Raw genomic sequence first — 14,669 nt, 5'->3', positions numbered from 1 at the left:
CTATTGTAAATAGAGCTGCAATGAACACTGTGGTACATGTCTCTTTTTGAATTATGGTTTTCTCAGGGTATATGCCCAGTAGTGGGATTGCTGCGTCATATGGTAGTTCTATTTTTAGTTTTTTAAGGAAACTCCATACTGTTCTCCATAGTGGTTGTATCAATTTACCTACCCACCAACAGGGCAAGAGGGGTTCCGTTTTCTCCACACCCTCTCCAGCATTTATTGTTTGTAGAGTTTTTGATGCTGGCCATTCTGACTGGTGTGAGGTGATACCTCATTGTGGTTTTGATTTGTATTTCTCTAATGATTAGAGATGTTGAGCATCCTTTCATGTGTTTGTTGGCAATCTGTATATCTTCTTTGGAGAAATGTCTATCTAGGTCTTCTGCCCATTTTTGGTTTGGGTTTTTTTTTTTGATATTGAACTGCATGAGCTGCTTGTAAATGTTGGAAATTAATCCTCTGTCAGTTGTTTCGTTTGCAAATATTTTCTCCCATTCTGAGGGTTGTCTTTTCATCTTGTTTATGGTTTCCTTTGCTGTGCAAAAGCTTTTAAGTTTCATTAGGTCCCATTTGCTTATTTTGTTTTTATTTCCATTTCTCTAGGAGGTGGGTCAAAAAGGATCTTGCTGTGATTTATGTCATAGGGTGTTCTGCCTATGTTTTCCTCTAAGAGTTTTATAGTGTCTGGCCTTACATTTAGGTCTTTCATCCATTTTGAGTTTATTTTTGTGTATGGTGTTTGGAAGTGTTCTAATTCTTTTACATGTAGCTGTCCAGTTTTCTCAGCACCACTTATTGAAGAGGCTGTCTTTTCTCCATTGTATATTCTTCCCTCCTTTATCAAAAATAAGGTGACCATATGTGCGTGGGTTTATCTCTGGGCTTTCTATCCTGTTCCATTGATCTATATTTCTGTTTTTGTGCCAGTACCATACTGTCTTGATTACTGAAAACCGGTCATTTTAACTAGCATAACAATTCTGGAAATATGATCTCTCTCCCCTCCATCCTCAACCAGGGTTTGCTTTTGTTGTTCCTCCTGTTTAGTTTCCTGAACTGATTCTGTTAAGTCTACTTTCTTTGTCTCATGTGGCCATAGAAGTCCCTGCTTGGTTGGCTTAGTGGTCAGATAACGATTGGACAGAGATTTCCTCAAGTGCCTGGAACCCATACGTCACTCAGCCTTTGCTGAGGGGCTCTGTGGGGGTGGGGGGTGGGGGTGGACATGTCTGTTTAACATGCCAGCAGGCAGTTTATAGTTCTGCCTCAGCCTTTTTTCCCTGCCTGCACAGAGTCTGAAGGTAAGCCAGGGGTAAGAGAATAGGACATTCTCAAGTCTTTCTTGGGTTGGCATGTGTGCAACCCTACACATGTGTATGACATTCTCGATTGCCAGGAATATATTGAAGATATCAAAGCTCCCTATGGATATCTTATTCCCCAGGTTTTTTTTCCTCTTAAGTTCTCGGTCAGTTTCTCCTTTGCTCCAACTGTTATCACTGCCTCAGGCAGCTGTGATGTTAAACAACTACTGCTGGTTGTTAGAGCCAACTCCAAGTCAGGTTCTATAAAGACAAGCCCTGTGAATGGAGTTTTCCAGGGAACTGCCAGACAGGTCAAATAATGACACTCCTCCAGAAGTAAGGTTTTGAGCATGTTCTGAACCCAGTCTGTTCCTTCCAGCAGCTGCTAGGCTGGTGATTTTCATGGTTACAATGAATGTGTGGCTGTTGGTTTTCTAGGCTACAGCAGATCTAAGGAGAGGGGAATAGGAATAGGGTAAATTAAACTATTACAAAACTTACTTTTCTTTCTGAGATTTAGCCATTTTTCTTAAATAAATGCTCCTTGGATTGTGGCAAGCCTTTGGTTAATTTCAAAGTTACGGGAAATTTGATTTTGACATTTTTTGGCTAGTATGCTCACTGCTTTTACAGAGGTACCAATTTCTGGAGGTCATAACTCTACCATTTTCACAGACCAAGCTGTTTTACCTTTTATTTTCAGGATATGTTTTTTAAAACGCTTTAAATTAATAAAATTTCTCAAATTATATGAATTTCAAGCAGAACATTTTAAATTTACACTCACCTTTTTAGACATTTCTGGGGATTATGACTCTTCTGTTTGTCTACTGTAATCCTTAAAAGTTCTTTCCTGCTCCAAAGGAACTTACAAGCTTCTGGGAATATTCTTCTCCTTTTTGACCATTTCTCTTCCGGTGGAATGTTAACTCACCTCTCCTTTATCCTGGTATTTTTCAATGAGATGTCCTAATAAACAGTATTTCTGGAGTAAAAGATTCCAACCTGTGTGTACATCTGGGATCTCTTATTAAGACCAACAAGATCAGAAAAGACTTTTCTTCTTTGTTCATAGGGCTATGACAGCTCTATGCAGCAATCTCCCTAACCTTTGATGTGTCTCCTAGTCAATGAGGACAGTGAAGAAGATGACTATGGGCTGATGCCCAGTGTGGAGGAAATCCCTGAAGATGTGGCCTCCTTGTCCATGAAAAGAGAGAACAGTCTTCATCGAACATTTAGTCGCAGGTTGGTCATATATTCAGCTGGCATCCCCCATCACTTCCATAGTTCCACCTGATCATTCTCTTTTTCTCTGTGGACTTTTTCTGAGTGTCCACATGGACGCTCCCAGCTCTTCTTTTGTTTCTGTGCATGTGGAGGAGGGTTGGGGTGGTGTTTCCCCCATGACCATCTGCTCTGAAATGCACTTTGATGTGAGCAGAGCTACTGTGACACCTGCTTGCAAGAAGACCCTTGGGATGCATCTACATGCTCAGGAAAGCTTCCCCTCTCAATCTCTCAGTTCTAGGTCCAGCAGCAGGCGTCTGAAGCCCTTAAAAGACTTGAAAACTCGGAATGTGAATATCCTGAAGGAGGAGGAAGAACCAGTGAAAGGGCAAAAACTAATTAAGAAGGAATTCATACAAACTGGAAAGGTAAACACCACAGTAAAAAGTACCATTAGAGGTGATATAAGGCTTGGGATTTGAACATTTTTAAGTTTGATGACTTGAATACATATCTACAGAGGGATATGTCTTGTGTGCTTTGCCAGTCTTTAAATTTATCATTGAAATGTTAGCAGAGGCTCTGGGCTTTTTATCAAATTGTATTTCCATGAAGAATGACATGTTCCCTGTGAATATCCTCATACTACACTTCATGAGTGATTCCATTCTGATATGTGGTAAAAACAAAAATGCTTTGAGATGCAATTCTGGGAGCCAGAGAACACCAATATATCAAGCTCATAGCACACAATTCAAATTAATAAAACTTAAAACCAAGTTCTTAAATTTAAGATCTTAACTTAAACATTAATAAAACAAATTCCAAGGTCTGTGGTATAGCCTTATCTGTCCCACTCTGTTTTTATATCTTTTCCTCTTAATTGCATCTAGAAGCTCATTAATAATCTGATGGTTATTTACCCTGCATTATATTTCAGCATTGATTATTATCATCCTGGCCCAGTACAGAAATGTGATCACAGACTACCAAATTTTGCCACCGGCTCTCCACTTTCCAAAGGACTGTACTCCCCCTATGATTGGTATTCTAGGTAATTCCTCACCAGGAATTCTAGGTAATTCCTCACCAGGAACTCTACTAATTCTAGGTAATTCTAGGTAATTCCTCACCAGGAACTCTACTAATATTGAGGTGGGGGCTTTGCAGGTGAAGTTCTCCATCTACCTGAAATACCTACAAGCAATAGGATGGTGTTCGATATTCTTCATTATCTTTGGGTTTGTGCTCCATTCCGTGTCTTTTATTGGATCGAACCTCTGGCTCAGTGCTTGGACCCGTGACTCTAAAACCTTCAATAGCACCAACTATCCAGCCTCTCAGAGGGACCTGAGAGTTGGTGTCTATGGAGCTCTGGGATTAGCACAAGGTATGTGTGACGGCTACGGCAGCCATCTCTGAGACGCTCTGTCAGGTCCATGTCCTTTGCCTGGACTCATGACAAATTTGCTATCATGTCCTGCACAAGTCTTCAGGGATCCCTGTGCCTGGTGCTGACTAAACTGGCTCCATTTCCAGGTATATTTGTGCTCATAGCAAATCTCTGGAGTGTCTATGGTTCCGTCCACGCAGCAAGCATTCTTCACAAGCAGCTGCTGAACAATATCCTTCGAGTACCCATGAGTTTTTTTGACACAACACCCACTGGCCGGATAGTGAACAGGTTTGCTGGCGTAAGTATCTCAAGGGTTGTAAGACGTGTTTATATGCTGAGGATCTTTTTATTTCTGACAGGGAAAGAATTCTCATGTGTCCCTAGGCAACACTGGGCAGTTCCAGTTTTTTGGTCCACTCAGCACGCAGATATTTCTTGAACACCTTGTGTGAGGTCCTAAGGATCCTGGGGTTACAGGGATGAACAACTCTTTCCCTTTAAGTAGCTCACCATCTAGCGAGGGGGACGACCAAGGAAGTAAAGGATTATGATAGGATATAGGAAAACCAGTAACAACTATATGTACAGTGGCATTCTTGGAGTACAAAAGAGTGACAGAGAAAAGAGATACCAGCTCAACCTAGGTGACTGAGGGTGGGAAATGTCAGAAAAGGAGGGACTTAACTCATAGAAGTTAGCCAGGGAGATGGGTGGGGGTAGGGGATGGGTGAGTGGCAGAAGCAGGATGTGGATTGTTCTGCAGAGGGAAAAACACAAGTAAAAACACTATCACTAGTGTGACAGTGAATAAAAGAGATAGCAGGACAATGCTTTGCTTGGTTGCCGCCTCCATCCCTGAATCTCCCATCTTTGATGCTTTAAAAATAAGTAAACAAGGTCTGGATTGTGGAATCCTATGATTTTAATGGGGTTCTCCATCGACTGAAGATTCTGGGACCCTTAGCATTCATTCATTCAACATATATTGAGTACCTTCTATGAGGCAGGGACTGTATTAGGCATTGGGATGCTCAGTAAATGCTAAGATCATATAGATGGCTCTCTTCCATGGGCCAGACCAAAGTCGTTGATTCTTAATGAACATAAGGGGGAAATTTCAAGAACAGAGGAAACCAGACAATTCTGAATAATATTCAACGATCACCAACCAAAGTTTCAGTCTTCTGTTTGTAGAAGAGGGTGCACATTTTTAAAAAAATGTCTGAGGAGCTCTGAGCCCTTATTTGTTTGGTCTTGGAGCAGACACAGAAAGTCCAGCTCCCAGCCCACAGGCAGGTTCTGGGGACATGGTGACTGCTTCAAAAGTGGGCAGGCCCCCACTTGTCACCTTCCTGTGGAACGAAGATGGTGGGCATGATGTCACTGGAGACAACTTAAATGGGCTTTCTGCTCTTAAATAGAACCTAAAAAAGTACACAATTTTGGATGGGGAGATTTCTCACAGGAATTTTGCAAATGTTGCACACTCGTTTCCACTGTTGTTATATATATATAATTAATCTTCTGAAAAAAACACAGAGATCTTACTGTGAGTTACTTAGGCAACAGTCATATTTTGCTAACTGCTTCTGCATGAAAAAGGAAACTGTCATTAATTATACAGTATGTTTTGCGGAGGAGGTGGCTCAGACCATAAAGGAGAATTATACCTAGGGTCCTCTGGAGCTGATGACTGAGCCCTTAAGAGGAGATCAAGGAGGGGGTGGAGGAAGGAAAGATGGAGAATCTGTGCCAGGTAAGGGTCAAAATTAATCTGCATAGAACTAATAGCTGGTGAGGATTTCTTTTTTTCTTTCAACCCTGGACATATAGTTATTTGCATTTTGATGTGACTGAGCAAATTCGCTGCTGGAACCGAGAAGATGTAAAATGTCATAGGAATTCATTAGCACACATCTCTCCTTCTTATGTGTCCCTAGGATATCTCCACGGTGGATGACACCCTCCCCATGTCTTTGCGCAGCTGGATTTTGTGCTTCCTGGGCATCATCAGCACCCTGGTCATGATCTGCCTGGCCACTCCAGTCTTCATCATCGTCATCATCCCTCTTGGCATCATTTATGTGTCTGTTCAGGTAGGTTTGGAAATGGCTAGGTTTCCTTCCTTCTCTACTCATAAAAGCCCAAGCTCCTTCCTGAGACTCTTCTCTTGTGTTTATTGCTAGTCACTCTCCCCTCTCCAGCATCTTCGTCATTGAGCCAGATAATAACATACCAAGGAGCCCGTAGGCCACTTTCTGAAGCTGAAGTGTCAGCACTGATGGGTGGGTGGAAGTTCACGGTCAATCTCACCTTAACTTCTGCCCCGCACCCCACAAGTGTAAGTGGGGCATATTTATGTTTGGATCCAAGACTACTTTGAGGTTGGCTCTGGACAAAGTCTTGAAGCTCTGTAAGACCCTTCACAATGGTAAGGTAATTGGTTGCTTCTAGAAGAGTTGTGCTAAGGCTGCTTCCTTGGTTGGCTTAGGATTATCTGCTTGGAGATGTCCCTCAGCAGGAGCCCAGTCTCTTTTCACTTCAGGGCAGTTCTCCTTTCACTGGGGTGTCTGTGGGTGGCTTAGGCTCAATTCCAGTGTGTTCTTGAGGACACAGCTTAAAAGCCAAGCCTCACAGAAAAACCAGAGCAAGTGTAAGGGGCTCCATGACCATGATAAAAACTGAGGAGGGGAGGGAAGCTGTGGAGAGAATTCTTGTTCCACCATTTACCTTGGGGATGAATTGATCACCTTGAGAAAACAATTCTGAAGCCCTTCAGTCAAGGGCAGACTTGTGGCCTGTGGTAAGTTGACACCACCTGGTGCTGTGAGAGGCCCGCGTACCGCAAAAAAAAAAAAAAAAAAGGGAGCAGGATCTTTGAGGAAATTTCCAGGTATAACATTTTGAATTCTGACTCAAATGCCCAGTTCTTCCCTAGTTTCAACAAATCCTCTTGGAATCTAGTAGCACCACTAACCCACCCCACTGAACCTCCCCCTTCAGCCTGCGCTATTACATCCAGTTCTTAGACCCTCAGCGTTCCACACACCTCCAAACGATCTTTACCTTCACACACTGTCAAAGCACAATTTTGGTCACTTACCTGATTATTCAATTTTTATCAAAACCTTGGCATACCTTTCTTGGACCATTTACTGCCCATCTCCACTTTCCACACCCCTTGGTTCCTAGCAGCATTTATAAAATCTTTTAGAGACTGTTTTTCTAACCACTACAAAACTGTCATTTAGACAATATGTGCAGATTCTTGGGACCATACGGATTAGGCTGACAAAACTCCTTATGTGGTTTGAAAATTCCAACCTCTAGGGCTGAGTGAGGTGTGGTGTCCACGCTTTCGTGCTCCTCTGTTCCCTCCAACCCCAGATCTTCCCAGCATCCTCTTCCTCTGAGCCTCTCTCATTTCTCCTCTAGTCAGAGATGAGACCAGAGCCGCTTCTCTGTTCAGATGTGAGCTGTGGCCTCAACGTAAAGAATACTGGGTCACAGCCATGAAGGAAGAGGTACAGCGTATGTGATATGATTGTATGACTGAGTCTTCACTTTTTTGGGTCCAGATATTTTATGTGGCTACTTCCCGCCAGCTGAGACGACTGGACTCTGTCACCAGGTCCCCAATCTACTCTCACTTTAGTGAGACTGTGTCAGGTTTGTCTGTTATCCGTGCTTTTGAGCACCAGGAGCGATTTCTAAAGCACAATGAGATGGTGACGGACACCAACCAGAAATGTGTGTTTTCCTGGATTACCTCCAACAGGTGAGGCTGCCCCTGGATATTCACCCAAATATGTGCTTCGGGGTTCTGCACTTTTGACATTAGCTGTGGGAGGGCAGGCATGGCCAGTGTTGTGAAATTCACTCTTGCCAAACACGCCTGTCACGTGAGTAGAGAGGAGAAAGCATGAGCTTTGGAGTCAGAGACTGGGGGTCCCTCTGTCTGCTCTGCCACTTACCAAGCGGGGTGAATTGTCTTGACCCCTCTCAGGAAAATCTCATTTTCTTTGTTTGTACGATGGCTGGAACACAACCTGCCTCATAGGCTTATTGAGGGAGTCACATGACATCTGTGAGCATTTGATAACCCAGGTACTGTTCACGTGCTGGGTGAGCTGGATATTCTCTGTTTGCTTCCCTGAGAATGGATGTGAGATTCTCCATAGGCAGGACCCTCTTTGTAGGGTGGTGAAAGCAGCAGAGGTTGGAGGGAGGAAAGCTGGGAAATTTTAGGCAAAATCAATGATGACAGAAATGAAAAGCTCACATCCTGTGAGATGAATCCAGAAAGGGTGAGCATTCTTGATTTCTCCAGCTTCATTATACCCTGGCAAGAAGTCATGTGTCCTTGGAGGAGGAAGGTCTTTTTCAGGAAGTGGAAACCCTTGAGTGGCTTCTACACTGTCTTGCGGTGTGAAGGGCAGGCTAACGATGCTTAGTATTATCTGGAACGTGGAGAGGTCAGAAATGTGATTGTAAAGATTTTTTATATCTTAGATACTTTCCAAGAAGGAAACAGGCATAAGAGTCAATTTTCTGTTGGACCCCCCATTGTAAAATATGTCTATTTATTTGTACACGTGCTAGAATTATTCAAATTTAGTTAAATACATTTTACTGGGAAAGTCAGTTTTCATAAATTACATCAATCTACACACTATTCAGTTCTCTACAAAGCCCGACATACCTCCCTGTCATCAGCTCACACCTAATTTCCCTCCACCTCCAGCTTCTTCTCTGCCTTTTTAAAAATCACGAAATCAGACAGGGTACATTGAACCTTCCTGTGGTGATTTCTTTCTAACCTTACATTTGGATTCTTTATGCCATTGTTTCCCATGCCTAATCAAAAGAACTCACTTGGAACATTTGTTAAAATGCAGATTCCTAAAACCCATTCCCTGAATCTCCTGGGGAAGAGTTCAGGAATTTTTTGCATGAATTTGTGTAATTTTAACAATTGCCACCAGATGATTCTTAAGATTTGGCAAGTTTGGGAGACATTGGACTATAGGATTCCCTTACTTTAGCAAACTCTTCTAGTATCTTTTAAAATGCGATTTATTTTCTAAAATCCAATTTAAAAGACTTTAGGAACACATGGCATAGTCAAATTGAGACACCTCCTAAGAATGCAGCCCTACCAACTCAAGCCCTCTGAGAATGTTCTAGGAACACCTAGGTTGCTGGGTAAGGTAAGGAAGTGGACACCTCTCAGTGACACCTCTTTCTCTGGTTCTGTTGCCCTCCAGGTGGCTTGCAATTCGTCTGGAGCTGATTGGGAACCTGATCGTCTTCTTTTCATCCTTGATGATGGTTATTTATAGAGATACCCTAAGTGGGGACACTGTGGGCTTTGTTCTGTCCAATGCACTCAGTGTGAGTCTGAAGGTTGGGAGTTTGGCTGAATTAATGCATTATTCTTAAATGGAGCCTCGGGTATACCGTGGAGTCTGTGCTCTTGATTCCTTTCTAGATCCAGAGGGACCAGGGGAGACTGAGGTTCAAACCCTAGCTCCATCTCTTACTAACTGTGTAACCCATGGACAGGCTCCTTTCCCTTTCTAAGTAGGTACCAGTGTCATCTGGGTAACTGGACATAAATTGTGTTGCCCTGGGTAGTTAAGGAAGCAATCTCAGATGATTATCTAATAGTTTCCTGTCTCTTTGCTTGATTATAATCAAAAGAGAAAATAAATGAGTTTCTATTATAATGCAGCAGTAACCAGAAACTCTTCTGAACAAATAACTTCTATGTTTATTTTGTTAAATCACAGAATAATTGGAGTTAATTTTAATAAAGAATATAGAGTCTAATAGAACTATATAATGCATCCCCTGTTGGACTAAGGGATAGATATCAGACGTTATTTCCTACCACTCAGCCACTTTGCTACCACTGGCACTATGGTAAATGTTTAATGAATGATACTCATTTAATGAGTCATTTGGCCATCTTTTGTGGACTCTTTCTGAACTAATATACTGGGGGTCTGCACAGTTACCAGCAGGCTCTATATGGTGCTATTTTCAGTTGGCGTTAATAAGGCCCAAGGTGATCATGGCGGGACACCCAAAAGGACTCTGTCATTTACCAGAATCACAGGGTTCCTTGTGCCACTGCCCTTTCATCCCCTCATTTCTAGGCTTACTAACCTAGGACAGATGGGGCAAAGAGTTGGAGAACTATTATACTGAACCAAAATAAAAACATTCAAATATCAACAATTCATATGGTCCAGGCTTCACCAAGTGGTCACTTGTAGTCCCCAGCTTCCTGTGCTCTCCCTCTCTCTAACCACCATGTGCTCTACAAAGATTCCCTGTGTGTATGTGCCAGGACTACATTGTTGCCTGAAAAAAGCTTGCATGTGAGCAGCTTGCCTCTGAGTAACCCATGGATTCCCTGGACTCTGGCCCAGATCATGACAATCATCTTCCTAGTGGTTAGATGTTATCTCTGTAATGGCAGGAAGGCACCTGGAGTTTATTGGGGTAACAGAGGACAGGGGTCCATGTGGATATCCCACCTTGAGGGCTGGGTTCTCAATGGAGCTGTTGTTGAGAGTAGAGGTGGCAGCTATTTGGAAGGCCTTCTCCTACCCTGTGTCTTTCCTTATGCTTTCCCCATTGGTAGAATGCCACCCCTAACCCCTAAGGGCTTACAGGCAGGAGACCCATGGAGAGCATCTCCAGCCTCAGCTTTGGCCCTAGGCCACTCCAAGCTAGTAGTGCCTTTCCTGTGAGCACCACACAGTTGATCACTTAATTGTCCTCCCACCATTCAATACACCGGCCTCATTTCCTCCCCCAAGAAGGTGTGGATTGTCTATTTCTCCTTGCTTTCTTGTAGAGCCCGGCATACTGCTGGGTGCAGAGTAGGCACTAGATTGACCTTGTGGTTTAACTGGTTGGGTTGGTTTCTGAGCCTGAGATGATCCTTAGTCTTCCAGTTTTTCTGTAGATCACACAAACCCTGAACTGGCTAGTGAGGATGACGTCAGAAATAGAGACCAACATTGTGGCTGTTGAGCGAATAAATGAGTACATAAACGTGGAAAATGAGGTAAGGAGGAATCAGAGGAAGCCAGGGACAAGGCCAAAAAAAAAAAAAAAAAGCCACCGCTTTGAGAATGCATCTTCACCTTATCTAGAGATTTCACATGGGGTCATAAAGGTTCTCTGGAAGTTTCCCTTGCTCTAACTGAAAGAACCTAATTTCTTGAAACCTAAAATAGGTAATGGTTTGGGAGAAGTCAGGTCTTGGGATGCACCAAGTTAAATGGTGGCTTCATTCTGGAGATGCACAGAACCACCTCGTGGGATAGGGTTTCTTTAATTGAATAAGGTAGGACCCTTCTGGAAGTACCAGTCTAGTTCAGTCTATTCAATGCAGATGCTCACGGGTGGCTGGCACACTGCTACCCTGTTCTGTGACATGAGTCCTGTGGGGACTGTTGAGCGAGTTGTCACTGTGTAAAGCACTTTTCCTCCTGTCGCCTTGCCAGGCACCATGGGTGACTGATAGGAGGCCTCCAGAAGGTTGGCCCAGCAAAGGGGAGATCCAGTTTAGCAACTACCAAGTACGGTATCGGCCTGAGCTGGATCTGGTACTGAAGGGGATCACTTGTGACATTAAGAGCACTGAGAAGGTAGGTGGAGCTGAAGAAAGGCCTGGGTGAGTCCTTGTGAACATAGAGGTGGAGAGCAGTGGACTCTGGGCTTTCATTAATCTGGTGGAAGTGAGAGGGTTGGGGCGCTTCCTCTGCCTTGGGGAGGTGTAGGGACACAGCGCCACCACCAGAGGGCAGGATATCCACACAGGATCAAACAGACTTAAGCCTGTAAGGGCTCTCTTGCTCAGCCCTCCCCTAACTCCCTGTCTGCTGACTGGGCTCATTTCCTGTAAGCGCCAAGGCTTGTAGAGGGGAAGTCAGGAGGAAGCACCGGCCTGGGGAAGGAACTGGTGGGAACAGCTGTGTGCAGGTTTGTCCCTGCAGAGAGAATGGCCTAGTTCTCCCTCTGGTCTGCAAAGTCCTGGTATGGTTTTCTTGTTCTCTGAGGACTTGGGGTCTGATGCAGGGCCAAAAATATGTCTGGGTACTGATGCTCAGGTCCAGGTCAGGGTCTGCTTCTCAGACCTGATGGCAGACCCAATCCTTCCCTTCTCCTCACTTTTAACAAGGATTTTTAAAAAATCTATAATTTCCAAGAATAACTGCAACAGATGTGTACATTTCCAGCAGTCAATGTAGTTCTCAGCAAGCAACAAGTTAGGAGGTAGGATGGGAAAGCCATCCTTTTCTGACATCCAGGTACATTTTTCCCCACCAAAACCAAAATCAGTTTAACATCTTAGAGATGAAGTAGCCAGTCACTGTCTTTTTCCACCTGTGATTATGAATGTCCCTGGCTAAACTGTTGCCCTCAATAATTACATGGTGAACTAACATGCCAAGGAACTGTATTTACAGATTGGCGTGGTGGGCAGGACAGGAGCTGGGAAATCATCCCTGACAAACAGCCTTTTCAGAATCCTAGAGGCTGCAGGAGGCCAGATCACCATTGATGGGGTAGATATTGCTTCCATTGGGCTCCACGACCTCCGAGAGAAACTGACCATCATCCCCCAGGTAAGCTGTAGGACGTACTGTCACATGCAGCTTGTTCTGCAGGAAACATGTGCATCTTCTTCTTGATGTGTGTTCATTTGGTGGCGTCATTTCTGCTGTCTACCTGGGATACCTAAGCTAGTTGCCTAAGACACATTGCTTCCAGAACTTACAAAAATAAGTCTTACATTTTTTTGGTAATATGCTTGTGTGACTGTCAGTATCTAACCAGTAGGTGGCAGCAACACAGCAGAAGTCAAATGGAGCAGATGATTATTTAGCATTTCTATAGCCCATCAAGGTTGCAGGACCTTTGCAATCAGCATTAGCAGTTTTGCTGCTGAAGCTTGAAACTATTAAGCTTTGTACTCTCCATTTGATATGGTTAAAAGAGAGGGGAGGGAATTTGTGGCAATGTTTTGCCAATAAGCGGAATGGTTAGTGCATCAGCAAGAAAGTCTTCCCTGCAGCTTCCTCTCCAGACCCTTCCAAACAAGGACTGCCCTGGAGGCTCTCGGGGTACATGGGTCCTCATCAGAACCTGTCCTCTGCTTGCTGCAGCCAAGTCTCTGGGGTGGCTTTGGTCTGTCTGGTGTTTGCTCCCTTTGTTACACTCTTTTTCACCAGCCTCTTCAAGAGTGTAAGAAATTCTTCTCTTGTAACTATATGACCCCTTCCCTTGCCTGCCCCTGATCCCTCCACCTCCAAACCATGAGTTTTCATTTGGGGGTGTGGGACGTTCCTCTCATCTTCTTAAGGGATGCTAAGGCAAATTTGGAAATCCATAAATGAACTTCAGAATGAAAAACCAAACAAAACCAAGGACTCCTCTTAATGCTGTGTTTAGCTCCCCGTGTTTAGCTCCAAGCCTGCAGTGGGGAAATCTTGGAGAAGCTGGGCCACTAACTAACCAGCTTTCCATCTCAGACCAGTCCTGCTCACTTTCTTGGCCACAAAGAATTACTGGTTCCTTTTCTTTTATTAAAAAAAATTTAAATATATATATGTGTGTGTATATATATATATATATATATAAATAAAAAGCCAGATGTTTATTAAAATTTTTTTTTAAATTTTATTTTTGGCTGCATTGCTGCACGGGGGCTTTCTCTAATTGTGGTGAGCAGGACTACTCTTCGTTGCGGTGTGTGGGCTTCTCATTGCGGTGGCTTCTCTTGTTGCGGAGCACGGGCTCTAGGTGCGTGGGCTGCAGTAGTTGGTGGCTCGCGGGCTCAGTAGTTGTGGCTCACGGGGTCTAGAGCGCAGGCTCAGTAGTTGTGGCACACGGGCTTAGTTGCTCCGCAGCATGTGGGATCTTCCCGGACCAGGGCTCGAACCCGTGTCCCCTGCATCGGCATGCGGATTCTTAACCACTGCGCACCACCAGGGAAGTCCCTACTTGTTCCTTTTCTGACATTAGCCCCAGTAACTCCCTCGTCCCTTGGCTTGCAGGATCCCATCCTGTTCTCTGGGAGCCTGAGGATGAATCTAGACCCTTTCAACAACTACTCAGACGAGGAGATTTGGAAGGCCTTGGAGCTTGCGCACCTCAAATCTTTCGTGGACGGCCTGCAAGCTGGGTTGTCCTACGAAGTGACAGAGGGCGGTGACAACCTGAGGTAATGTTTCATAACCCACTTCCCCCACAGGCTGTGGAGGAGGCGAGGGGACCACTACTTTTGTTACTCATGCATGGTGGTGCCTGGCATCAAAGAATTTTCACTCTCCAGGTCTAATTCCTAATGCGTAAAACGAACTTGATGTGAAGATTAAAATAGATGTGAATGTGCTTGGAAACTCTTGAAAACCTTTGTCAGTAAACATACCCTCACAGGACATGACAAACATGAGCTTGCTGATCCCACCGTTGTGCGGGTTTTCAGCTGCACTCTGCAATCAGGCTGAAAACAATCCCCATGCCTGGTCCAGCCCCAGAGAGTCTGATGTAATTGGTACGTGGCATTGCTGGAGGTGGGAGTTCTAAAGGATCCCAGGGGTTGTTACAGGCACCTCAGTTTGAGAAGCCCTGATCTAAGGAGCACGTAGATGATGGAGATGTGCTGTCCGCAGGGTCCTTGGAACACCATAAACCAGCACAAAGACTCT

General features: G+C 44.2%; 1 protein-coding gene across 8 annotated transcripts in view; it reads left to right on the top strand.

Annotated features, from left to right (window-relative positions):
* The window catches only part of ABCC2 (ATP binding cassette subfamily C member 2), a 111,624-nt gene that overhangs the window by 50,504 nt on the left and 46,451 nt on the right, over positions 1–14,669 (top strand). For 6 of the 8 annotated variants that reach the window (XR_014326748.1, XM_082854925.1, XM_082854927.1 and 3 more), the window contains 11 exons: positions 2,438–2,558; positions 2,836–2,968; positions 3,711–3,930; positions 4,080–4,234; positions 5,877–6,032; positions 7,515–7,714; positions 9,204–9,330; positions 10,916–11,017; positions 11,460–11,603; positions 12,426–12,584; positions 14,016–14,182. Coding sequence is in view for 6 of the 8 variants with exons in the window: in XM_082854925.1 (XP_082711051.1) it covers positions 2,438–2,558; positions 2,836–2,968; positions 3,711–3,930; positions 4,080–4,234; positions 5,877–6,032; positions 7,515–7,714; positions 9,204–9,330; positions 10,916–11,017; positions 11,460–11,603; positions 12,426–12,584; positions 14,016–14,182 (1,684 nt within the window). In the remaining 2 variants the exon portion in view is untranslated. Of the gene's footprint in view, positions 1–2,437; positions 2,559–2,835; positions 2,969–3,710; positions 3,931–4,079; positions 4,235–5,876; positions 6,033–7,514; positions 7,715–9,203; positions 9,331–10,904; positions 11,046–11,459; positions 11,604–12,425; positions 12,585–14,015; positions 14,183–14,669 lie in introns of those variants that run through there. The other 2 variants (XR_014326749.1, XM_082854928.1) reach the window with 2 other exon arrangements.

This window comes from Leucopleurus acutus (genome assembly GCF_964270905.1).
Source record: "Leucopleurus acutus genome assembly, chromosome: 14".
Lineage (NCBI taxonomy): Eukaryota > Metazoa > Chordata > Mammalia > Artiodactyla > Delphinidae > Leucopleurus > Leucopleurus acutus.
This window is presented reverse-complemented; position numbering and strand designations above follow the sequence as displayed.